Here is a 27,552-nt window from a genome sequence, read left to right on the forward strand (position 1 = left end):
TGAGTATATAAAAATAACTTTATTGAGTATATTGCATTCTAGCTGATATAATTTTTTAAATTCTGGTTAAATAATAAGAAAAGGGATACAGTAAACCTTGCTCATATACATTATCCCCATATCCCTACTTAAGCGGCAAAAGCAATTCCTACTGCCACATTCGAAGCTTATATTCCAAAATCGTCCATACAAGAACTATTCCTTCGACTTAATAAGCATTTCATGCTTCCTATACTCCAATCCCAACTGTTTAATAGCAGTAGCATACCTGCGTTGATGTTCGACCAACACGTGCAAGGCAGTACTGAGCTGATCACGAGTCTGTTTCTCTCTGTTCAATTTCTGTTCCGCTTTCAGTTTGGATTGGCAGACATTTTCGACGATGTTTTGGAACTGCTCCAGGAATTCGTCTTTGCCTTTGGACGATTTCATGGCTTCGGGATAACTGTCGGAAATGGAGTTGAGTAGGGATAGTTCTTTTTCCATGTACACTCTGGTGTCGAGTAACGTGTTGTATAGAGTGTAATACTGCTTGGTTTCCTTGTGTTTGACGGCAACTGAAGTAGGACAAATATAAACGTACGTTAGATTAGGAATATAAATCGGTTTTGTAGTAACATTCACTTGAAGTTTTCAGTGTTAAGGTGTGAGTAATTATATGGTGGCAGACTTAATAGCAGTGGCGGCTCGTGATTTTTACAATAGGGGAGGTTATACCTAACTGTAAAATATCTAGACAAATTTGCACTAGCAAAAAAATGCGCCAAAAAATGTAATTTAAGGCCCCATCTTTTGACCATTTTTATTTACATTTCATAATATCATCCTAATTCATAATTTCATGATATCATCATTTTAAAAATACTTAGTCTAATAGTAAAAGTTTAATACCAAAGTTTGTGTCGTTTATTTGTTAACAATTCCATCTATTTGTAAATAGATACCTATGCATATCAAAATAAATACAGATTTGAAGTTTTGCAGTCCATACATAAATGAAGCTTCAAATTTTTTAAGATACTCAACTGAATTTTTTTAATTCTAAACGCGGCCTACTGCGAATTCAAAAACACGATAAATTACCGATATTTTGCTTTGAGTTAGAGATATCGGAAAAAGTTATTTGAGCAAGTTGTTCCAAATATTATTATAACCCCACATACCAAATTTCATAACAAAATTCGCACTTTTAGATTTTTCATTATGTATTTTTAGTCAGGACCCTAAAATTCGTTGTCCCGAGACGCACCCAACCACCCAACGGAGCTGAGAAGCTACACTGCCTCCCTTGGTATATCTCCGGGCAGCGTGTGATGGCGCCGTAGATGCCACTGTTAGGAGACCGGCTCTCCTTAAACGCCTGCTGCGCTGCACGGAGCATTAGCAACTGAGAAAGCTGGGCTTCTCGGCTCCGTTCGTGCATCTCGGGATAACCCAGGGTCCTGCCTACAATAATATGTAATAAAACTGAGACGCGATCATGCGTTCTAATGCTAATGCTCCGTACGTATAGATAATTAGTGATAATATGGAATTTACACGTTGTATAATAGTGAGAGTAATTGTTGTTTTCGCGATTCATGATAAACAAAACAGTATAGAGTGTGTAAAAAATGTATGGGGAGGCTGAGCCTCCCTTGCCTCCTCTGACGAGCCGCCACTGCTTAATAGTATGGTATAACTAGACCCAAACCCAAACATCCAAAGTGAAAGTTATCTTTTAACACCAACTTGTTCTATATGGTCTTGAAGAAACAGGTAGACAGGGAGCTGAGATCAACAAAAGAATTGATAAAGTGAATAGACTGTACCACGCAATAGGAAAAACAATTATTAACAAGAAAGAAGTATTGAAACATACGAAAATCAAGGCATTTAAGGCTATATACAGACCAGTACTTACATACGGATGTGAATCCTGGGTACTAAATAGACAACAGAAAAGTAAGATACAGGCAGCAGAAATGAGGTATCTACGCAGAGTTCAAGGAGTCACTAGAAGGGATAGGGTAAGAAATAACTACATAAGAGAAGAATTGAAAATCGAGACAATGATGGAGTATGTTGAAAAAAGACAATTAAGTTGGTGGGGGCATCTACAACGACTACAGAAAGAAGTACCAGTTAAAAAGATATGGGAAACGAAGGTGCAGGAAAAAAAAAGTCGAGGAAGACCGAGAGAGACATGGAACGAAGTGATGGCAAGGATTCTAGACAAAAAAGGGATAGCATGGAACGAAGCAAAGGCGATGGCACAGGACAGGAAACAATGGAAGAGATTTGTGCAGTGTTAACAGAGCACACGTTAATACCTACACCCGAGAGGGTAGAAGGTCTAAAGATTATATATGGTCCACATATTGTTCAGTAAAAAGTCACACCATTTTGAGCGTCGGTCTTGGGTTGGGGGGGGGGGAGGTGGGAGAGAAGTCGGTAAATTCGTAGTTTTTTAGGTTTTCGTCAATATTTCTTAAACTATGCGGTTAGCATGAACAACCTTCTATACAAAAATATTCTACATTAAATTTGAAATAAAAAAGGCCCTATGCATAATCCTTCTAAAATGAACGGTTAAAAAGTTACGGAGGTAGTATAGTATAATAGGGAACTTGCATAAATTTTTAAATTCGAAAAAAATGTTATAAATCACAACAGAACATAATTTAAAACATGTATCAAAGATAAAAAAGTTTTGTTTGTCTTTCGTTTGGCCCCTAAAGACGATTAAAAATTCAAATTAAAACAGGTGGTCCAAAACGCATCGTGACGTCACTTGGTTTTACATTTACATTTTTCCAATAAAGTAAACAGAATTTTAAATTAGACGTTATAAACGTCAGTAGAAAATATATTTATGTGACGTTACAAGTGTTTTTGATCGTTAGACCTATTCATAGAAAATTTGTACTTTTACAAAATGGTTTTATTTTCAATAGTAAACCTTCGTTCCTTTCCTTCAAAAACAGTATAAAACTACAATTTTAACAAACTGGTATATATTATTACAATGATATACGATAAATGTCATTAGAATATAAATATTTTTGACTTATTCCACGACGATGAGCTTGCCAAATACCCAAGTAGGTGGAGGCCAATAAACTAAAGAAGGAGAAGAAGAATATACCTAAATATAAGGTTGTGTCTAGGTATACGCTAACGTGTACGCAAATAAAAAAGTTAGAGTGTCAGTGATTTCTTATTTTTTATTTGTTTAGTGTTTGTTTTTAAATTAACTACGGAGTGTGGACAATTATTTAGTTCTTTTAATGAGTTTAAACATTTTAAAACAGTACGAAAAAGACAAGAGACTATAAATTAATATATATTTTTTTAGTTATAAATGAAATAGTATTACCGTAAAAGATTAAAATAAAAGGAAGACCTAAAGCTTTCACAATAATAATTAACTTGTTCTGAAGCTATTATCCTTGTGGCATTTTTGTAATCAACTATTCTAAATGAGAACTTAGCCACAATTTAACTAAAAAATTGATTTTATTAACGTTTCGACTTCTAAACCGGATGTCGTTGTCAAAATACAAAATATTATTAAATTAAACAAAAATGTTGTTGCTTAGTAAAAAATTTTTTCTAATAATTTATTTAATCTGACTAATTTTTGTATTTTGACAATGACATCTGATTTGGACGTCTAAACGTTAATAAAATATTTTTTTTAGTTAAATTGTGGCTTATTTTGCATTTAGAATAGTTGATTATAATAATTCACTAACGTATAAAACTTATTTCAACAATATTTTGTACCTACATGTCATGTAAACTAAATACATATAATTATTTTGCTAACCTAAATATATACTTTTATATATACATTGATTTATTACAATTAAGTTTGAAACATTTGAATAGTTCTGCTTCCCTTCCCTTTTGATAGAAACAAATATGTTTCTATCAAACAAACACCAAACATATCAAAATAGCATGTACCAAAATATATAGTCACTGCGCAAGCTAAATAATGACGTCACTGGCTTGATGAAGTTTAATTCGCGTCTACCTAACTTTTTTATTTGCGTACACGTTATCGTGTACCTAGACACAGCGAAATATAACCATAATAAAAACTAATGTAAAACTATGTGACGTCACGGGCCGTTTGAACTACTTTATACCGCAGAAGACTTTAAATATGTATTTCTAAGTTATTACGAGTTTTTGAAGCGTGAAATTTTGAAAATCTCATTTTTAAACAAAACTGAACATTATTATCTAATAAAAAAAAATGTGCAAGTTCCCTATTGGTCCAAAAAAAGGCCTAACCCAGATATCCAAAGTAAAAATTTTCCTCCAACACCAAATTGTTCTATATGGTCCACATACTGTTCAGTAAAAAGTTACACCATTTTGAGTGTCGGATTTGTGGGAAGATGGAGGGGAGAAGTCGACAAATTAGTAGTTTTTTTACGTTTGTCGTCAATATTTCTAAACCTAAGCGGTTTAGCGTGAACAATATTCTATACAAAAACGTTCTACATTAAATTTAAAACAAAAATTTTACTATTGGAAAGATATTCATGCGATATTGTCCATAAAAAGTTCAGGTTAGGTTTCTCCGTACCATAGATTTATATGGCCTGAGCCTGTAGAAGCCTCTTGTATTGGTGAAGTTGACGTTCCTTCAAGGGCCTATTAGTAACATACCACCGGCCAATGAAATAGCAAATTATATTTAGACAACAAAATCCTGTTAAAACATTAGTCTCTTCCGTAATAATGGTATAATTTGTCCAAACAGTGTAAAAAATATGGAAAACACTTTACACTCTCCGTAACTCTGGAACCGTTGATTTTAGAACAATTATGCGTAGGATCTTTTTCGTTTAAAATTTAGTGTAGAACATTTTTGTACAGAATATTTTTCACGTTGAACCTCTTAGGTTTAGAAATATTGACGAAAAATCTAAAAATCTATTAATTAACCGACTTTTTCCCTCCCCTCCACCCCAAATCCGACGCTTAAAATAGTGCAACTTTTTACTGAACAATATGTGGACCATACAGAACAATTCGGTGTTGGAGGAACACTTTAATTTGGTATGAAGGGGTTAGGCCTTTTTTTGGACCAATTATAATATACTACCTCCGTAACTTTGGAACGGTTCATTTTAGAAGGATTATGCATAGGACTTTTTTTGTTTAAAATTGAATGTAGAAAAGTTTTGTACAGAACATTGTTTACGCTAAAGCATAGATTTAGAAATATTGACGAAAAACGTAAAAAAACTACTAATTTACCGACTTCTCCCCCATCTCCCCCCCAAACCGGACGATCAAAATGGTGTAACTTTTTAATGAACAATATGCGGACCATATAGAACAATTTGGTGTTAAAGGATAACTTTCACTTTGGATGTCTGGGTTGTGCCGTTTTTTGGATCAACTGTATCATACTATAAGTCCATCTGCAATCAGTGACGGAAAATTCTTCTGAGTTATCGACGGAAAAATGCAAAAAAAAGTATTAAGACAGAGAACATACAAAGAAAGCGAAAATGGAAAAACAGTTAAAATAAGCTTTGACAAATTGGCAATTGAATAAAAAGTTGAAAAGAAATGAAACAAAGAAACCTCAACACTAACAAGATCCAAAAACTGTTACAAAGAAGAAAAAGGGACGCAGAAGAAACGGACCAGGAAAACGAAAAAGATATGAAAACAAATAACTCAGGAAACATAGAAAAAGAAATTGAGAAAACTGAAATTCGAAGTAGTACAAATTAAAGTAAAAAGCAAAGAACAAGAAAAATAGAGTAAAAACAAGAACCTGGAGTGTGAAAACAATTCTGATCGTAGGGAAAATACAGGAAAGTGCAGTTGGCAAGTTCAGATCAGAGAGGATATCAACAGAATGAAGATACCTAAGTGGAGAATAAAAATAGAAAATAAAAAGGAATGGAGCTTAAAAAGCACCAATCGGGCGAAATCACACAACCGGTGAAATAATTATTTTGTTGATAAGTGTTGATTATTTTTACTTCTTGCTAATTTTTTTTGTTCGTCCAAAATGTAAAAGACAATAAAATGGCTAACTTGCCCAATGAACTGTCAACACTGATGGAATGGCCCCGTACCATTCCAACAGTGAAGCGAGATAGGCGCCAACATACAAACATACAAGAGAGAGGTTCTAGCACTTCTAGAGAGACATGAGAGAGACAGAGAATTGTCAGGTAAAATTTGCTACAACTACAACGTACCTGACTAGCACTGTCCGATTATCTTCCCTACTTTACCTGATTATCTTCTATCTCATCCTGACGCCATTAACTTCGTTTTATGGCGATTCCATCAGTGTTGACAGTTCGTTGAACTTGCCTCATTTTTACCTATTGTCGTTTTATTAGTATGTTAACTAAAATTTAATACGTCAAGACTGAAGGAAGAAATCGTACAGCACTGTAATATTATCTGATATTCGATTTACATTATCTGTAACAGCCAACACTGAAATCTTGTCATGAATTTTACTACAGATATTTTATTATTTTCTAATTTTACGCGTTGAGGGTGAAACAACTGGAATAAAGGTAAATGGAGTTCCCATTAACAAAATTAGATATGCAGATGACACTGTCATCTTAGCCGAAAATATTGAGGATCTTTAGAGGCTGGTGACCAGAATAGAGGAGTGTGGACAAGAATACGGTCTAACAATGAACGTCAAAAAGACAAAATTTCTGAGAATATCGAAAACTCAAAGAAATAACGAGAATCTCTTCATAAACGAAACCAATGTCAAACGAGTAGACCAATATGCATATCTTGGAACAATGATCAACTCCACAGGTGATTACTTACAGGAAATCAAAATCAGCATAGAAATGGCTACGTTTTATTGACTTTGTTTTATGGAATGGAGGCTTTGACCTTGAATGCGGCATCAATGAAAAAACTGGAATCATTCGAGCTGTGGGTGTATGGAAGAATTCTGAAAATATACAGAACACGTTACAAACGAAGAGGTTATAAGAGAGAGATACAACTTGCTTCAATTGAATATGCAGGGAGAGATTCAAGGAAAAAGAAGCATAGGGAGACGTAGAATATCGTGGCTGTGTCATCAAATGAACTTTTCAGAGCAGCCGTCTCTAAATTCCGAATAGCTATGATGATTGCCGACCTCCGTCGCTGAGATGGCACTTGAAGAAGAAGAATTTTACGTCAAAAAAACTTCCTTAATAGTTATCTTAAATAAAAAACCTACCTTGATTGTATAATTCCACAAATCTCTTTTGATACTGTGCCAATTCGGCTCTCTTCGGAATATCATCAATTTGTCGATGCAATATAGCCACATCTCTATTCACTTTGGCTAACTTCATCCTCATGGAAGCATTTTTTTCGGACAACTCATTCAATTCTGACATTACCACTGAAGGGTTTTCTACTGGAATGTTAACTTTGGCATTTTTGACGTTTCTGTAAACAAAAACAATATAAAAGTAGTAAAAGCACTCTGCAAGAATAACAAACTAGCAGTCAAATGGGCAATAGAACATTCAGTTGATTTAAGATGACAAAGGGACTGCTACAAGGTTGCTCCATATCCCCTACCCTGTTAAAAATATTTTGGAAAAACCCTGACAGCATAAAAAAGAAAGTGCGAAGGAATGGGCATACCAATAAGGAATGAATACCTAGATACCCTAAATTTTGCTGACGCGATCGCCCAAGACGAAGATGACCTCAGGTTTACGATGAGAAAACTGGAACAGAAATATACAAGGAATGGAATGGAAATGAACCCTAAGAAAACTGAATACCTAACAACGGAGAATGCAGAATTAAAACAGTTGGAAATAGACGAAGGTAAACAAATCAAAGGACAGACAAGTACAAGTATTTAGGTTTCATAATATCAAACAACTGAAGAAGACTATAAATAATTACACTTTAATAAAAAAGAACTTTTTTATAATAAAACCCTTTTTATTATTTATAGGAGAGAACATAAAATAATTTCCATCCATCCAATGGCACTACAGCCCAAATCGAGCCTTGGCCTCCTTCAATAAGCTTCTCCAATCATTTCGATTTACCGCTGTTCTTTTCCATGAACGCGTTCCCAGGAAGTTACTGGCATCCTCATCGACTTCGTCTTCCCATCTCTTTTTAGGTCTTCCAACCGGTCTTCTTCCCTGCATTCTTGCATTCAGCAATTTTCTGGGGATTCTATTCTCATGCATGCGGACCACGTGCCCTGCCCTCCGTAATCTCTGCAGTTTAGTGTATTGTGCTAGAGTTGGTTCGCTATATTGCTCGTATATTTCTCTATTATACCTAATTCGCCAGTTGTTATTTTCCCTTATTGGGCCCAGTATCCTACGTAATACTTTTCTTTCAAACACATCTAATGCATTGGCAGATTTCTGTGTCACCACCCATGTTTCGCAGCCATAACTTACTATGGGCCTGATTATTGTTTTATATACCCGGAGTTTTGTTTTCCGGTGTACGTCTCGCGATTTGAATATGTGGCCCATCGTGAAATATGCTTTATTTGCCAGCACAAGCCTTCTATTTATTTCCGGTTCTTCTTCACTGCCTGCAACCAGATCCATTCCTAGGTACGTGAATCTATTCACATGTTCTATATCGTCAACAAAGTGTTGTTGCGCCGGTCTATTTGATCTGGTTTGTATGAGTAGTTTTGTTTTATTTGTGTTTATTGCTAGCCCTACTGCTTCTGCACTCTGTTTCAACTCAACGTAGGTTTCTTCCGCTGCATTCATTGTTCTGCTCATTATGTTTATATCATCCGCGTATGCTGCTAATTGGGTAGATTTGTTTGTAAGTATGTTATTTCCGCTTATTATTTCCGCTTACCGTCAACCGTCTAATTACATATTCAAGAACAAGATTAAAAAGCGTTGGAGCCAGTCCGTCGCCTTGTTTCAGTCCTTGCGTTATCGTAAACGCATCAGTGATCTGTCCTTGAATACATACTTGTGCTTCTGTTTCTGTCATTGTCATTTGCACTAGTCGTATTAATTTTGATGGTATGCCAAATTCTTCCAATATATTAGGTAGAATTGTTCTATCTATTTAATCATAGGCTTGTTTAAAATCTACAAAGAGATTGTAAACGTCCATGTCATATTCCCATGCTTTGGCTAGTATTTGTTTAACTGTAAATAGTTGGTCAATGGTAGATCTATTTTGCCTAAACCCTGCTTGATATTCCCCGATGATTTTTTCCGTGAGAGGTTGAAGTCTTCGATTAAGGATGTTTGTGAATATTTTGTATCCCGAACAAAGTAAAGAGATTCCTCTATAATTCTGACACAACAGTTTGTCTCCTTTTTTATGAATAGGGCAGATTATACTTTTCTTCCATTGTTGGGGGATTTCTTCTTCTATCCATATCTCTCGTATTAGCTGATACATCTGTTGTGTCAAATTCCTTCCTCCTTGCTTGAGTAGTTCTGCCGGTATTTTATCTATTCCCGGTGCTTTATGGCTTTTTTGTATGTGGATTGCCGTTTGGACCTCCTCTAGCGTTGGGGGTCTAGTTAATTCATTTTCTTCTCCATCTTCCCCCAGCTCTTGTTGTTGTACCTCCTGCCGTGCCTGCTGCTGTCTCTGTTGTTGTAATGGTGGTTGTGCCCCTTTGTTTAATACTTCCTTAAAATATGTCATCCAGGTTATCTTAATTTCGTCCATATCGCTAATGATTTCACCCTTCTTATTTTTGCAGAGGCTAGTCTTCGGTTTGTATCCCTGTCTTAAATGTTTAATAAGTTGGTATGCACTACGTGTTTCGTTTTCCTTAAACTCCCTCTCTATGTTTAGTATCCGTTGGTTTTCGTACTTTCTCTTTTTCTGCCTACACAGTTTATCTGCTCTTCGTCTTTTGTTCTCAAATTCTGTTTTTCTCTCTCTAGTACGTCTGAGTATGTAATTCTTATGTGCTTCATTTCTTTCCTGTATATTTAACGATATAAAATGACTGTATAAAATAATTTGACGATATGAAATGCTTAAAATTCCAAAAATTACACTATAATAAAAAAGTAATTTTTATAACACGGTTTTGTTATATACAGGACACAACATGTTTCGAAAGAATAAAGTATGAATTTTTAGTAGGTGTATTAACTCTTAAAATTATAATTCCAAAAATTACACTAGTATAAAAAAGTACTTTTTATAATACCACGGTTGTTTAAAATGGTATATATAATAATTAACTTATAAAATATGAATTTTAAGTATATCAACTTTTAATTATTTATTAAAAAAATTAAAAAAAGATACGTAACAGTCGTGTTCGAACTAGGAAACTCTCGATCTGCAATCTAATGCCACTGACCCACCATCAATTTGTAGCTATCGATTTATTAACGTACTTTAAAATATCATTGTATTAGTTACATTTTTAAAATAGTTTGAAATAAAAAAAAACGATTTATCCATACAGGCTGATTGATTAGTGGAGAAGAGCTCCGTAGATCCGTTATAGTAATAGATAGCAATAAAAGTTAATAACAAAAATTGTAACCAACTTTGATTACAGATTGATAATCAGTAATCGTAAATTGTCAGTTTTAGACAATTCAGCCATGGCTTGCCAAAAATTTGGATAGATTTAGGGCCGGTTGTTCGAACGCTAATCAACAATGATCACTATCAAATATTTAATTATTGTCATAACTGTCAATGTCAACTTTGGTTGGGTTGCTGAAAACATAATTGATTATAATTATGCGATTAGTTAATTAATTAGCATTACAATTATTAACATAATTGATTAACTAATTTCATAATTGTACTCAATAATTATGTTTTCAGCAACAAAATCAAAGTTGACATTGACAGTTGTGACAGTAATTAAATATCTGATAATGATCATTTTTGATTAACGTTCGAACAACCGGCCCCTAGACCCGCAATTAATAATTTGCTCTGAAAAATGAAAATATCTCGAAAACTAATAAATTTAGACATAGGGAATGTTATATAAAAATTAAAGTATGGTAATGGTACTTTTCGATAGTGATATAAAATACAGGGTGTTTCATTTAAAATTACTAAAAAAAAATGTAGTTCTGAAGCTATTTCCTTGTGGCATTTTTACAATTAAGTATTTTGTATGGGAAATAAGCCACAATTCTACTAAAAAATGAATTTATTAACGTTTCGAAGCCCAAATCGGAATTCGTTGTCAAAATACAAAATACTATGATTATACAGGGTGTAACAAAAATACAGGTCATAAATAAAATCACATATTCTGGGACCAAAAATAGTTCGAATGAACTTAACTTACCTTAGTACAAATATGCACATAAAAAAAGTTACAGCCCTTTGAAGTTACAAATATATTTTTTCCAATATATCGAAAACTATTACAGATTTTTTATTGAAAATGAACATATGGCATTCTTATGGTAGGAACATATTAAAGAAAAATTATACTGAAATTTGTGCACCCCATAAAAATTTTATGGGGGTTTTGTTCCCTTAAACCCCCCCAAACTTTTGTGTTTGTCTCAATTAAATTATTATTGTGGTACCATTAGTTAGATTCAATATTCTTAAAACTTTTTTGCCTCTTAGTATTTTTTCGATAAGGCAGTTGTTATCGAGTTGAGACTTATTTTTTAATACGTTTACATAAAAAATTTATGGGGGTTTTGTTCTTTTAAACCCCCCAAATGTTTGTGTACGTTCCAATTAAAATATTACTGCGGTGCCATTAGTTAAACACAGTGTTTTTAAAACTTTTTTGCCTCTTCGGATTTTTTCGAGAAGGCACGTTTTATCGAGATATGGCTTCTTTTTTAATATGGTGCAAAATATACCTAAAAATGTAAATCATTCATAAATTTTCATATTATTACCAAGTCTCCATAATCGTACTTAACCATATACAAATATGTGGTGGATTTGACAAATATTCAAAATATCTTGATAAAAACTGATTTTTCGAAAAAGTACTAAGAGCCAAAAAAGTTTTAAAAACATTGTGTTTAACTAATGGTACTACAATAATAATTTAATTGGAACGTACACAAAAGTTTGGGGGGGGGGGGTTTAAAGGAACAAAACTCCCATAAAATTTTTATGGGTTGTCCAAATTTCACTATAATTTTTTCTTAAAATTATACTGCCATAAGAATGCCACATGTCCATTTTCAATAAAAAATATCTAATAGTTTTCGATATATTGGAAAAAATCGATTTTCATTTTGTAACTTCAAAGGGTTGTAACTTTTTTTATATGCACATTTGTACTAAGGTAAGTTAGGTTCAATCGAACTATTTTTGGTCCCAGAATATGTGATTAAATTTATGACCTGTATTTTTGTTACATACTGTATAATATAGTATTTTGTATTTTGACCCGATTTGGGCTTCGAAACGTTAATAAATTCATTTTTTAGTAGAATTGTGGCTTAATTCCCATAGAAAATACTTAATTGAAAAAATGTACTTGCGTTTTGACTCACCCTGTATTCAATATAAAGAAAATTAGCAATATCGATTATTTATGAAAATTTTTACAATAAATAAAAAAATATGGGATTAATAAAGCATTGCCGTTGTGCTTATTTTTATTTATACAGGGAGTTAAACTTGTTACGATTTTCATATAACTTTGTAAATACCCTGTATAACATACTAAACGTTTATATTTTTGTAATGGAGAATTTAAGAAGATTTTGAATATAAAATAAAATACAGGATGTTCCATTTAAAAAAAAACATAACTTTGGTCTGTCACTATGTTATCGAACACCCTGTAACATTCTAACTAATTTTGTAATATGAAGTTCAAAGTTGGCTGCAATTTTTGTTATTACCTTTTATCGCTATTAATTACTATAACGGATCTACGGAGCTTTACCCCACTAATAAATCACGCTGTATAATAGCAGTTAAATATTGCATTGTTAGCTAGTTCTAAGCTATTCTGAAAATTTTAGGTACCTAGGTAGCCTAGAACTATTTTTAAAATGAATTACAAAATTTGCGGAGACCGTGACAACAACCAAGCCAAGTATATAAAAACGTTTTAAAAATAGACTAGGACAAACAAAAAAACTGCATACGAAAATTGAACCCGGTACTGTGGGATAAGGACATCAGTATAAAAACAAAAAGAAGAATAAACAACACCATGAAAAGAAGTATCCTGACTTATGGGTGTCAAAATTGGGTAATAAATACGAAATCCAAAAACAAAATCAGAACAACAGAGATAGAAATTCTAAGGACAAGCTGCAGAATAACAAGAAGAGATAGAATAAATAACATAGAGATTAACACAAGAATGGGAATGAACTCATATATACAGAACAGAAAGATTAACCTGGTACGGACTTGTTAGGAAAGCAGACAAAAAACAGAATAACAAATAACAACAATAACAGGATAACAGAGTGGAGCCGATAGGAAGAAGGAAGAGAGGCAGACCCCAAAGATCCTTCAGAGATGAAGTGGACGAAGCAATGGAGAGAAGAAATCTACAGGAAGGGGACTGGCAAAACAGAAAGAACTGGAGAGAATTATTGAGTGAAGGAATACAGTGAAAACTGTGGAAATCCTTAGTATACATATACAAACAAAAACAGATAAAAGTGTGTTCGAAATGTTATAAAAGTGACTTACTGTATTTGATTGTTTAAATTTGACAGTTCTTTCTTGCACTGCTCCTTGAATTGAGTCTCTTGTGTTTTCAAATCGTCGTTCAGCATAATGAGCTCTTCTATTTCTTTCACTCTAAAACAAAAAATGACATAGCAAAAAACAACAATTTGGTGTATTTATTAAGCTTATTTATCTTTAATTACTATTTACTTACTTTGAACTTTCCAATTCTTCTTGAGATAGTTCTTTTAAAGCTACTTCAGCTTCTTTTTGTTTACTTTCTAATTCTTGTAAAACTTTGGCTTTGCTTTTAATGTCACTATCTAAAGATGCTTTATTTATCTTAAACTCTTTGCATTTTTCGGTAAACAATTGCTTTTTCTCTTCCAGAGAAGCAATCAGCAGCTGGTCCCTGGACTGGACGCCTGCGCCCTAAAACATTTTAATGGGAATTCAATGATCCATATTTCACATTTCTATTAAAATAGATTCAAAACTTTTAGTCTAGGCGCCAAATAGAGGTCACCGTGTCCTTTTCAATTCTGATGGACAAACTCAACGGTTTCTTATGGATTTTTGGCTGTTGATTACAAATGTCGGGGGTGGATTTCGATCCGAGTGGTCAAAAATTTGTTATAAACAATTTAATTGTTTATAAGGCTCTGGCTCATAAACTAAAAGAGATAAAAGAAAATGTTTCAAATAAAATTTGTTCCTTAATAAAAAACGAAGAAAAAAACGTTTACTACATTTAATCGAAGAATTAGAACTCAAGATATTGTAAAATTGGTGCACGATGCAAATTGCAAAATAAGTAAGTTTTTCGAAGCTTTATCGATCGTAACTAAACTTCTACGCAAGCAAGAAGGTCTCATTTTAAAGTTTAATTAATAGGCTTGCAAAACAAAGTTTGCTCAATTATTTTATCTTTATTTGTTTTAAAGTTATACCCGTTTAAAGTTATAATTTTCCTAAAAAAATTGTACATTAATTTGTTTATAAGGGTTTCAAGCAAATTTGAGCTCTAAACATTTATACTTTAATTAACAATAATGATAGAAGAACTCAAAACGAACATTATGAGCTTGCGAAAATGTTCGTAAGTTTATTTTTGGCCAAAATATCGATATTTTAATGGCGCGCTATGAGGCGCAAGATCGGCTCACTATCAAGTACAAGTACAAGTATTTTTCGACGCTTTATCAATCGTAACTCGGCTTCTACGCATGCAAATGAGCTTTTCAAGGTCTCATACTTTATCTTCATTTGTTTTAAAGTTATACTCGTTTGAAGTTATAATTTTCTTAAAAAATTTGTACATTAATTTGTTTATAAGGGTTTTTAGTAAAGTTAAGCAATAAACATTTATACTTTAAATGTAGTAATGAAACACAGACTTACTCACAATCATTTAATTATACTTTGACGACCGGTTTCGATCTCTACATTATTCAGATCATCTTCAGGTCAAAAAATCAAAAAATTTACTGTGTTTTGACCTTACGTAACATGTCTGTTTGCCCTGTACCTCTTCCAGCAAACTAATTAGCATAAGTTGGATGTATAAACATGTTATCAACGAACTGGCAACGCAGCCCTTGTATCGGCATGTAAGTGGATCAAAGCAATATTACTATTTATTATTATTTTTTGAATTTGGAAGCATATGTAATTTTGATTAATATTTTTATTAGTTTTTTTAATATTTTAAAGTTTTACCCTTGTCTCAACAAATAGTCATAAACTGCATGCATCCATGTGCTTATACATGCTTATGAGTATCTGTTTCTCGTAGGTGTGCATTTGTATGTATCGAATTTCTGAAATGTCAACAGTTGCAAATCTTTATTTCAAAAAATTTTTCAAATTTGGCTTTCTATTAGCATCTGTGCAACCAGACAATGTTCTAACTCTGGTTTTCTTTAATTGTAGCATGTAACTACTTGTAACGCCGACCTGAAGATGATCTGAATAATGTAGAGATCGAAACAGGTCGTCAAAGTATAATTAAATGATTGTGAGTAAGTCTGTGTTTCATTACTACATTTAATATGGACTCACATATGCAACCCATTCAATATTTATACTTTAATGAACATTAATAATAATAGAAGAACAAGAATATTTTGCGGTTAGGAAATGTCTATTAATTAAGTGCTTAGTCTACCAATTATGGTTTAAAAAGGGACCTTTAAAAGCTCATTTGCATGCGTAGAAGCCGAGTTATGATTGATAAAGCGTAGAAAAATACTTGACTCATAGTCGAAAATACTCATAGCGCCCCATTAAAATATCGATATCTTGGCCAAAAATAAACTTACGAACAATTTCATAAGCTCAAATTGTTTCTTTTGAGTTCTTCTATCAATATTTTTTATTAAAGTATAAATGTTTATAGCTCAAATTTGCTTGAAGCCCTTATAAACAAATTAATGTACATTTTTTTAAAGAAAATTATAACTTCAAACGGGTATAACTTTAAAACAAATGAAGATAATGTAATTTAACAAACTTTGTTTGGAAGCTTATTCAAGCTTTAGAATGAGACATTCTAAGGCTCGTTTGCATGCGTAGTAGCCGAGTTACGATCGATAAAGCTTCAAAAAATACTTATGTATTTTGCAATTTGCAATTTGCATTGTGCACTAAATTTACAATATCTTGAGTTCTAATTCTTCAATTTAAGTGTAGTAAACGTTTCTTTCTTTGCTTTTTATTAAGGAACAAATTTTATTTGAAACATTTTCTTTTATCTCTTTTATATACTTACAAATACCTACAAATGAAGAAACAGAAAGTGAAATAAAGGGACTAAAAACAACAAAATAAGGGAAAAAAACAACAAAAGGGAATAAAAAAAGTCCAGGAAGAGCAGAAATATCGGACGAAATGATAAAAGCAAGAGGGAAAAGGCTACAGAAAGAGATAGCTACATAAATTATAGAAAAAAGCTAATAGCCCAATAAATGACCGTTTTGGAGTGTAATTTCCAGGGGCAACTCCGAATTCCATGAAAATTTGGATTTAGGTTCTACATACCCTCCACTTCACAGTTGAATTTGTGCCGTTGGTTGCTTTTACTTGGGGGTGACATTTACCCCTTCTCGGGGGGTGAAAAACGCATGTTTAATATAAGGCTGGAAATGGATAAATTGACTTATTTTAAGCACCTTTTGTTCTATAAAGTTTTTTACGTAAGTCAATACTTTTCGAGTTATTCGCGATTTAAAATGTTGATTTTTCGACAAAAAAACTAAGTTTTCAGACCGTTTTTCCAAAATAACTCAAAAAGTAAATATTTTGTCGAAAAAATATTTTTAGCAAAAGTGTAGCCTATGAAAAAACAAAAAAAATGGTGTAACACTAAAGTCTACAAATTGAGTAGAAGCAAAGTTGTAGCTCATGAAAAATACGATCTTATTCGTCTAATTCCAAATCGAATAATTCAACGCGAAATCACCGAAGAAAGAAGCGTTTTTCGGGAAAATCTTATTAACATTTTTAAAGTATCGAAAAAAAGCTTATTATTTGTTTTTTACAAAAGTTTACAGCATCAAAAATATACGAGTTACACTGAAAAAAAAAAAGTTGACCCCTTTTTTTTGGTAAAAAAATCGTGAAAACCTCCCTCTATTAAGCACCTTAAATAAAATTAATCGTTTGGCTTTACCATCTATTTTAACTGTATGTGTATATATATTATCTGTAAGTTTGATTGGTTTGAAGTGCTTATTTTTGAAAACATTTGGTTTTATAGTAAAAAAAATGTTTCTAAAAATTTTTGAAAAATTTCATTTTTGCAAAATAACTTAAAAAGTATTAGTGAAAAGAAAAATCTTAAAGAGTAAAAAAATGTAGGTTTTGCTATTATAAATATGCTAGTTTCATTTTGTTTCTCCGTAAGACAAAAATTTGTTAAGATATGGCTGTTCAAAATTTGCATACACTCGTGATTAGTGACCCATTCAAGCTTTCTCAATTATAATCCTTTCAAAAATAAACACTTTAAACCGGTGAGACTGACAGATCATATAAAAAATAGATAGGTAAGTAAATTGTTTGTAAAGCGGTAGAGATTAATTTCATTTGGGGAGCTAAACACGGCGAGATTTTCATGATTTTTACAAAAAAAAAGAGGACCAACTTTATTTTGAGCGCAACTCGCTTATTTTTAATGCTAAAACTTTTGTTAACAATTAAAACAAAGCTTTTTATAAACACTTTAAAAACGTTTAAATGGGTTTTTCCCGAAAAGTGCTTAATTTTTCGGTGATTTCACCTTGAAATATTCGATTTGGAATTAGACGAATAGGAACGTATTTTTCATGAGCTACAACTTTGTTTTTATTTGATTGATAGACTTTACTAATACCCCATTTTTTTGGGTTTTTTATAAGCTACACTTTTGCTAAGGATACTTTTTTCGATAAAATATTTACTTTTTGAGTTATTTGCGAAAAACCGTCTGAAAACGTAGTTTTTTTTTGTCGAAAAATCAACATTTTCAATGGCAAATAACTCGAAAAGTATTGACTTACGTAAAAAACTCTATAAAACAAAAGTTGCTGAAAATAAGTCAATTTATCCATTTCCGGTCTTATCTTGAACGTATGTTTTTTCACCCCCGAGAAGGGGTGACTGTCACCCCCCAAGTAAAAGCAACCAACGGCACAATTTCAACTTTGAAGTGGAGGGTAAGTAGAACCTAAATCCAAATTTTCATGCAATTCGGAGTTGCCCCTGAAAATTACACGGTATCGCCGAATTTCCCGTTCATTTACTGGGCTATAAATCAATACACGATAAAGATATTGGGTAAATATCAGGCAGGAAACAATGGATGCATTCGGACGACTGCACAAATCGGCTGAGTAGTTGTATTTAGCGCTGATAGGGAAAGCTTAGTAAATCTCACAGCGGCTGACTTCCAGTGGTGTCGTCTAAACGCTATCGCTTACTCAGCTGTCCAGCTGCTGTGGTCGGTCGAACGCACCCAATACGTTGACAACAGACCAAATATTTGCACTAAAGAAGGAAACTTTACTATGAAACAGGTAATAAATAAAAAACCGAAAAACCTTTGAAAACTGATTGACCTGACAACGTCGCATAACCAAAGTTTTAGATCGGTTTGACCTTGGTAGTTTCAGACATTTCTGTCAACTTATACTTATGTGACACTTACCGATGTTAGTTCAAACTGCAGAGACGTGTAATGTTTCATAAGCTGCTCCTTATGTTCATCATCCAAGTCTACAAATTCCTGAAAAACATAAATAAACAAGGATAAATACTCTGACCAGTATCAAAAAATATCTACATACCTGATCATCACTTCCTTCTTTATCTTTAGCAGTAAACATCGAATAATCTCCTATCCCACCATCACTATGTCCATATTCCAACAGAGTCGACTGTATTTGGGATAAAGTTGAAGTTGGGGCTGAACTTTTCTTCTTATAATACCGCCGAGGCCTATAAACTTCGGACAGTAACTTCATATTTTTCAGTAAATTTACATTTTCCTGATTTTGGTCTGGACTGTGAAACTTTTTGTTGAACTGCTCGATAGCACAAGCTCTTACAAATGCAGCGACTTCTTCTCGGCATTCCAAAGATCTTTTCACTAACCACTAAAATGATAAAATCAATAAGTTTTTTGCAATCCCTACTACACTAAGCATCAAAATTAACGCACCACCTTAAAAATGGGACATTTTTGATGTCTCCTATTTACTAAACCTGTTGCACGATTTTAGAGATTTTTTAGCAGATTATAGCATTATTCTTCTAGAATATTGATGTAATAATATTATTGCTAAACAGGTAAGTTTCATTGTGTACCGGGTGTAACAATGATAGGTAGTGTTTTTTCCTCTCAAAGTTTGGAACACCCTGTGGAATATTCTGGCTTATATAAAATATTGAAATTAAAACTCAACTGTAGCCTTAGGGTTTCTTAACATTTTGCTTTTTGATTCATTCACTTATGTGGGATAATAAAAAAGTTAGGTACTTTAACAACTAGCCCTGTTATTCATAAATACAGGGTGTTTCTAAATAAGTGCGACAAAATTTAAGGGGTAATTCTGCATGAAAAAATAATGACCGTTTGTTTTATAAACATATTATGCCCACAAATGCTTCGTTTCCGAGATACGAGATGTTGATTTTTTTCTTACAAACTGACGATTTATTTATTGCTCTAAAACCGGTTGAGATATGCAAATGAAATTTGGTAGGTGTAAAGAGGTAGTTATTGCGCATTTTTTGACATACAATTAAGAATTTTATATTCACCATGGGTATGCATGCGGCATATATCTAAAATATACTCGTATAATTTATTTATTTATTTATTTATTTATATATATTTACGAGCAAAGCTCATTGCAATAAAACATTACAGAAGATATGAAGAACTAACAAAATATTACAAATATACGTAAAATACAATAAGATACAATAAACACTACGACAATAAAGCAAGTCAAAAAGTAAAAATAACAGGTAAAGATATATAATCACAAGTTTAAAATATTCAAGAACATAAAACTAGAGGGTGCAATCCTTTAGCGTTTTTAAAAATCGCGAACTATCCGCAAAGAAATCCACACAATTGGAGCAAGCATTTGCCTGTCTAGAAACCCTCGAGATGAAAGAATTTGCAGTGAAGTTAGTTCTGCTGATGGGAGTATGAAACGTAGATCTTGAACGTGTGATTCTGGAGGGAATATGTAAACCTACTTCCTCCAGGAGCTCAGGGCAGTCGTGAATTGAATTTATAATATTATACAACATGTACATGTCCTTCTTTTTCCGTCTGCTTGATAAGGTGTCAATGTTAAGTTCTAGTTCAAGATCCATATAATTCCAGTCTCTATGGTTTGTTTTGAATGCGACGAACCTAAGGAATAGGTGCTGGATCCTTTCAATCTTACAGTTGTATGTCTCATAGGCGGGTTACCAGACGCAAGATGCAAATCCCACGATTGGCCTCACCATTGCACAGTACAACATTTTAAGCGATCTCAACCGCTTAAAGTCTTGGGAGCATCTTTTAATAAAACCTAACAGTTGAAGCGATTTTGAGATGATATTGCTTATATGAATATTGAAAGATAGTCCAGAGTCAAGTGTAACTCCAAGATCTTTTATGGATGTGACTGTTGTGATATTTATATCACCTATTTTGTATGTGAAAGAGATAGGACTTTTCGAACGCGTGAATGAAATGTGAAAACATTTGCAGGAGTTGAGAACCATGTCATTGTTGCTGCACCATTCATTCAACCGATTCAAATCGGACTGAAGCCTTAAACAGTCGAGTGGATTCCTAATGTGGCAGTAAAACTTAACATCGTCAGCAAATAAAAGAAATTTCGCATATTGGAAACAGTCTTTTATATTGTTAATAAAAACATTAAACAACAAAGGTCCAAGATGAGATCCCTGCGGTAGGCCCGAAGGGACAACTATTTCGTAGGAAAAATAGCTGTAGAGCTTGACGATTTGTTTTCTGTCCAGAAGATATTCCCTAAGCCACAGCAGAAGTGAACCATGTATCCCTAATCGCTGCAATTTTTCTAATAGAATATTGTGATTAACTCTGTTGAAAGCCTTAGAGAAGTCGGTGTACCTGTAGTCCTTCGTCCAAGGCGTTCAGTAAGAAGTTAGTATATGTCAGCAAATTGAGTTCAGTTGACTTATGGCGCCTGAAACCAAACTGCTGTTCCAATAGAACACCGTTCAAGGAGGGTGTAAGGAAATCGCAGACAAGTGATTCGAATAGTTTAGGAATAGAGTTTAGGATACTAATAGGTCTATAGTTGGACACAAGACTTTTGTCACCTGTTTTGTGTAAGGGCAATAGGAAACTGGTCTTCCAAACATTTGGAAAGCTTCCACTAGCTAAAGACTTGTTAAAGATGAGAAATAATGGCCGAGCTAAATTAAATGCACAGTACTTGAGCAAGCTTGATGGGATGCCATCAGGTCCCGGGCCTTTAGAAGGATTGAGGTTACACAATTTAGAGTAAATGTCAGAGATGGATAGTTTACATGATGATAGGTTTAAGGGTGAAGAAGTGATGTCTTCGGGGAAATCAACAACAACAGAGGAGTAAACTGATGAAAAGAAATCAGCAAATAAATTCGCAATATCTTTACCAGATGAACTAGTTTTACCGTTGTGAGATAACTCAGAAGGAATTCCATTTGATTTTCTTTTGTTATTGATAAAAGACCAAAACTTATTCAGACCGCCGGGAAGAGAGTTTTCAGTAGACAATGTAAAGTTTAAATAGTCACGCTTGGCAAGTATCTGGGACTGAGTTCGGAGCTCTGAGAACTGTTTGTAAAGGTAAATGGTTTTTTAGATAAAAAATACCTGTATGCACGCCAATGATGAATATAAAATTCTTAGTTGTATATCAAAGAATGCACAGTAACTACCTCTTAAAACCTACCAAATTTCATTTGCATATCTCAACCAGTTTTAGAGCAATAAATAAATCGTCAGTTTGTAAGAAAAAATTCAACATCCCGTATCTCGGAAACAAAGCATTTGCGGACATATGTTTATAAAGCAAACTGTCATTATTTATTCATGCAGAATTACACCTTCTTTGTCGCACTTATTTAGAAACACCTTGTATTGATGAATAACATTGCAAGTTGTTAAAGTACCTAACTTTTTTATTATCCAACATAAGCGAATGAATCAAAAAGCCAAATGTTAAGAAAGCCTAAGGCTACAGTTGTGTTTTAATTTCAATATTTTATAAACACTAGCATATTCCACAGGGTGTTCCAAACTTTGAGAAAAAAACACACTATCATGAGGATGTTCATTTGATAATTAAAAACAAGATAAAGGTTAGTCGAGAGAAAAAGATCTTCATATCTCTTGACCAAACACCTACTCAACGGAAACTGTTTGACACTGTCAAGACTGAACTACTAGCCCGTCAAGATGCAGGTGAACAAGATCTAATAATTAAATATATCAATAACGTACCAAAAATTGTCCAAAGGAACCAAAAAAACCACTAAACCCGGGCAAGCTATCTCTTTATTACCAAAACGTTAGAGGACTCCGTACCAAATTAACTGATTTAAGTATTAATGTGTCAAACTGCGTCTACGATGTAATCATTTTTACAGAAACTTGGCTTACTGCCGATTTCAATGATGCTGAACTTGGATTGACAAATTACAACATTTTCAGACAAGATCGTACACCTGAATCTAGCAAATTTGTAAGAGGAGGAGGAGTTTTAATAGCCACTAAGAAGAAATTTTCCGTAAAAATTATTCCGTCAGATTCCTCCATTGAGCAACTTTTTGTTCACTTGTGTGGTAAGTTTATCTTGGGAGCATTGTATATTCCACCAAAGTCTACACCTAACAAGTACCAAGTGCACTTCGATCAGCTTATTAGTATAGGTGAACAATATTCAAATTCTAAATTATACCTCTTTGGTGACTACAACCTGCCATCAGCTGATTGGGAACTTGAAGACTTTTGCTCATCGGCAACTGCTAAACCTAATACATCGTTTGCAGAAACGGAGGCGATTGGTGTTATCTCAAATATGTGTGCTCTTCATAATCTATTCCAATCAAATAACATTGTCAATTCTAGAGGCGCTATTCTAGACCTTGTTCTCTCATCAGAAGAGCTTGTGATAACCTCGGCAGTTGATATACAGATTCCTCCAGACTTATATCATCCTCCACTTGAAACTATCTTACAGCTACACTTTGATCAAAACACTACTGCAGGCGATGGTGAATACTACTATGATTTTCATAAAGCTAATCTTCCTTGCATTTATCAATACTTAGAAGCAATTGATTGGGACAGTCTTATAAGTGATAAAGAACTTTCCGAGATGATAGGTACTTTCTATGATATTCTTTACTGTGTGCTTAATATGTATGTTCCATTGAAAAAAGTTTGTACAAAGAAATTTCCTGGTTGGTATTCTAGTGAACTTACACAATTAATATGTGACAAAAAGACTGCCCATTTAATTTACAAGAGTAACAGGTCTCCTGAGAATTATGCAGGTTTTAGTCAACTTAGAGCTCAGTGCAAAATTTTATCAAAAAATTGTTATGCTAATTATATACATTCAACTGAGATTTCGATCCAAGCTAATCCAAAAAATTTTTGGAAATTTGTAAACAGTAAGAAAGAAAATAATAGTATGCCTGTCTCAATGTCACTCAACAATACACTAGCCTCTAATGGCAACGATATTGCAAATTTATTTGCTAGCCATTTCTCTTCAGTTTTTAGTAATAAAACTCTTAAGCATAATGACAATTTAATACAGTCTAAGGTCTGTGTATCTTCCTATATTATACCAATTTCAAAAATATACGAAAAACTTTCAACTCTTAATGTCAATAAGGGACCTGGGCCAGATGGTATTTCTCCCATTTTTCTTAAACGATTCTCTTTTATTCTGTCTCGGCCGCTTTATCATATTTTTAACAAATCCCTTCAGTTGGGGGAATTTCCTGACTTTTGGAAACTATCCTATGTCACTCCAATTTACAAAGCAGGTAATAAAGCTGACATAACGAATTATCGTCCTATTTCTATTCTCGGCACAATTCCCAAGGTATTTGAGAGTATTGTTACTGATTACCTTAATTATGACTGCTCTTGGATACTAAATTCTCAACAGTTCGGATTTTCTTGTGGTAAATCAGCAGAACTTAGTTTGTTGCTTTATGTTGATACCTTGTCTGAAGCTTTGGAGAGGGGGTTGCAGATTGATTCAGTGTATACTGACTTCTCCAAGGCTTTTGATAGGGTGAACCATGATCTTTTGTTACATAAGCTCAAATTATATGGCATAGAAGGTTCTGTGTTGAAGTGGTTGGGCAGTTACCTAACAAATAGAACACATCAGGTTAGGGTTAATCATAATTACTCCAACACTTTTCTAGTAACCTCTGGTGTACCTCAGGGCTCTCATTTGGGTCCACTTTTGTTTAACCTGTATATTAACGACATCGTCACCTGTTTCTCTAACACTTCTGCTCTCTTATTCGCTGATGATCTTAAATGTTATCAAATCATTAATAATCAAGATGATGCAATATCATTGCAATCAGATTTAGATAATTTAGCCAACTGGTGTCTTGATAATGGGATGGATTTGAATGTCAACAAGTGTCACATTATCCGGTTTTGTCGGAATCATCATTTATCAGTATTTAATTATACCTTAAATGATCAATTATTGGATACGGTAGACTCAATTAAAGATTTAGGTGTTATTCTTGATTCCTCTCTGAGCTTTAACCATCACATCAACAATATTACTCAAAGATCCATGAAAATGCTTGGCTTTGTTAAAAGGACAACTCGTGATTTCACGAACGTGTTCGCTATTAAAATGCTCTATTGTTCTTTAGTCAGGACGCACCTTGACTACTGTTCTCCAGTTTGGTCCCCACATTATTTACACCGCAAGAACAAACTTGATAGTGTTCAACATAATTTTCTTAGATATATTGGGTTCAAAAAACACATCAATTATAATTATACAGATATGGAACGATTTTTGAATATCTCTTCTCTGGATGTCCGTAGGAAGCGTAAAGATCTTACAGTATTGTTTAATATTATCAATGGCATATATTACTGCCCTGAACTCCTTGCTAAAATATTGTTGTTTGTTCCACCACGATCAACAAGACAAATTCAAACCTTTCATATTTCTTTTCATAGATATAATTACGCATATTTTACTTTTGTTCCTAGAACACTAAGACTTGCTAACTCCCTAGGTGACCTTTTACTTTTTGGTAACTCTGTTGATGTTTTTAAGAACCATTTACCAAATTAAATATTTAGCAATGTCATAACCTTGTTATTTGTTAGTAATTAATGTTTTGTAATTATTTTACTTTGTCATGTCTTTTTAAATGTTTTGTACTCTCTCATTGTATTCTTATATATTCAACACTGTAATTATCAATATCTTATTAATGTATTACCGAATTGGGCTTGCCCGTATAAATAAATAAATAAATAAATCATTGTTACACCCGGTATACAATGAAACTTACCCTGTTTAGCAATAATATTATTACATCGATATTTTTGAAGAATAAAGCTATAATATACTAAAAAATCACTCAAATCGGACAACAGGTTTAGGAAATACAAGACATCAAAAATGTCCCATTTTTAAGGTGGTGCCTTAATTGTGATGCTTAGTGTATGTAGTTTGACAAGATTCAAAACTACAGTCTTAATTTTAATCTTAGTTACCTGTATTACAGGAAAGATGTGAATAAAGTCCAAGCCTTGGATTTGATGTGGTTCTATGTTACGTGGACATTTAATTTTTGGTAAAACTGCAACGATTTTTTCTGTTAAAGCTCTAAAACATTGAAATTTATACAACTTGTGAATGTTTGACATTAAAATACTTTTAACTGATGAAATATTGAGAACTGGGGATCATTTTGAACTATGTAACATGTAATAATAAGGAGAAGACGCACTGTTGTACTAAATGAGTTGTGAAACGTTTATCAATAAGTGAAATATGTCTACTTACATTTTTTGACCAATGCTTAAGTTTTCTCTAAACAGCAGATCAACGTCTAATTCAACATTGCACGATTCTATACACCATACCATTCCGCCAACAACCTTATCGAATGCAGAAAGGCCTTTAATTCTGGCCCTAAAGTATCCAGCAGCTACAAAAATGTCAATAATCTCCTGTAGTTTAATGAGTTGTTCTTCATCTTCTCTAACATCGACCTAAAGAAAATATTCTATGAATTAGACTAAAAATTGTGGGGTACTAGTATATAATATTCACTTTTTGCCTCTAGCACTGTTGTATGATGATACATCTTTCCTTCCCTGATTTTTGAATCACAGACACAGAGTACCCCGCTTATTCGCTTCTGGTTCGTTTAACTGGAAGCGAATGAGTGGGGTTCTCTGTGATCGAAAAATCAAAGAATGGATGAAAGGAAAGATATACCTACAAGAGTGTGGTCAGACGTGCTTTGGTGTATGATGGTGAAGTATCGACTATAAAAAAGATTCAGGAAAAGACAATGGAAGTAGCTGATATAAAAACGTTAAGGTATATGCTGGGTAAGGCTAGAAGGGATAGGTTCAAGGACAACGTGATTAGCAAAAGAGCCGAAGTGACTACAATCTCAAAAAAAAGATTTAAGAACAAAAACTGCAATGATTTGGTCACCTTCAAGAGCTAGAAATAAAAGCTATGTGGTATGATCCATAGAGGTGTTGTTAGAAATTGATGGAAGGAGAGATAAAGGAAAACCGAGAAGAAGATGGGAGGACTGCGTGGTGCAAGTGATTTGAGAGGGATAGGTTTCAGTGAAGAAGACTGGATGGACAGAACTGAGAGGTGAAGAAGAGCAAGGAACAGAGACCCCTGAAAAAAGAAAAGCTGAGGAAAAAGAAGAATTTTCAATGATGAAAATGATGTTCAGACACAATATATAACCACTTAACTGCATATTCAATACTGACCTGAACAGTAGAATCAGTACTATCAGTACTTAACAATTTTCTAGCATTTTTAAACTTCTTATACACCTCCTGGTTCACGGCGGATGACATTATCACTATCACTACACTAATTATAAAACTGATTATTGCACATGTACATTTATATTGACTTTATTATCTATCAGTACTATAGCACTATTTATTCTATTTTAAAAAAAAACCTAAATATTTTGTTTACAATAAATGACACAAATGTCATTTAATTATGTGCCTGTAAGTTATACAACCAATTTAACAGACGTGCAGGACGTCGTCGTTTTGTAACATTGATTTAAAATAAATAATAAAAAATTAATACATTTTTACAAATCTTCAATAATAGGGTATAGGGTTATCTTTAGGTCACG

At 33.3% G+C, this 27,552-nt stretch overlaps 1 protein-coding gene across 1 annotated transcript; it reads right to left on the reverse strand.

Moving 5' to 3' along the window:
* Positions 1–27,399, reverse strand: LOC114326102 (coiled-coil domain-containing protein 93). The gene is made up of 9 exons (XM_028274327.2): positions 27,167–27,399; positions 26,208–26,416; positions 25,916–26,027; positions 18,942–19,250; positions 18,803–18,880; positions 13,832–14,049; positions 13,639–13,749; positions 7,229–7,443; positions 1–557 (listed from the first exon to the last, which is right to left on the reverse strand). Exons 1-9 carry the CDS (start codon positions 27,254–27,256, stop codon positions 196–198), a joined length of 1,704 nt encoding a protein of 567 aa, XP_028130128.2. The 5' UTR covers positions 27,257–27,399; the 3' UTR covers positions 1–195.
* Positions 27,400–27,552: the final 153 nt, after the last annotated feature.

The sequence above is a fragment of the Diabrotica virgifera genome, chromosome 9 (genome assembly GCF_917563875.1).
Source record: "Diabrotica virgifera virgifera chromosome 9, PGI_DIABVI_V3a".
Classification (NCBI taxonomy): domain Eukaryota; kingdom Metazoa; phylum Arthropoda; class Insecta; order Coleoptera; family Chrysomelidae; genus Diabrotica; species Diabrotica virgifera.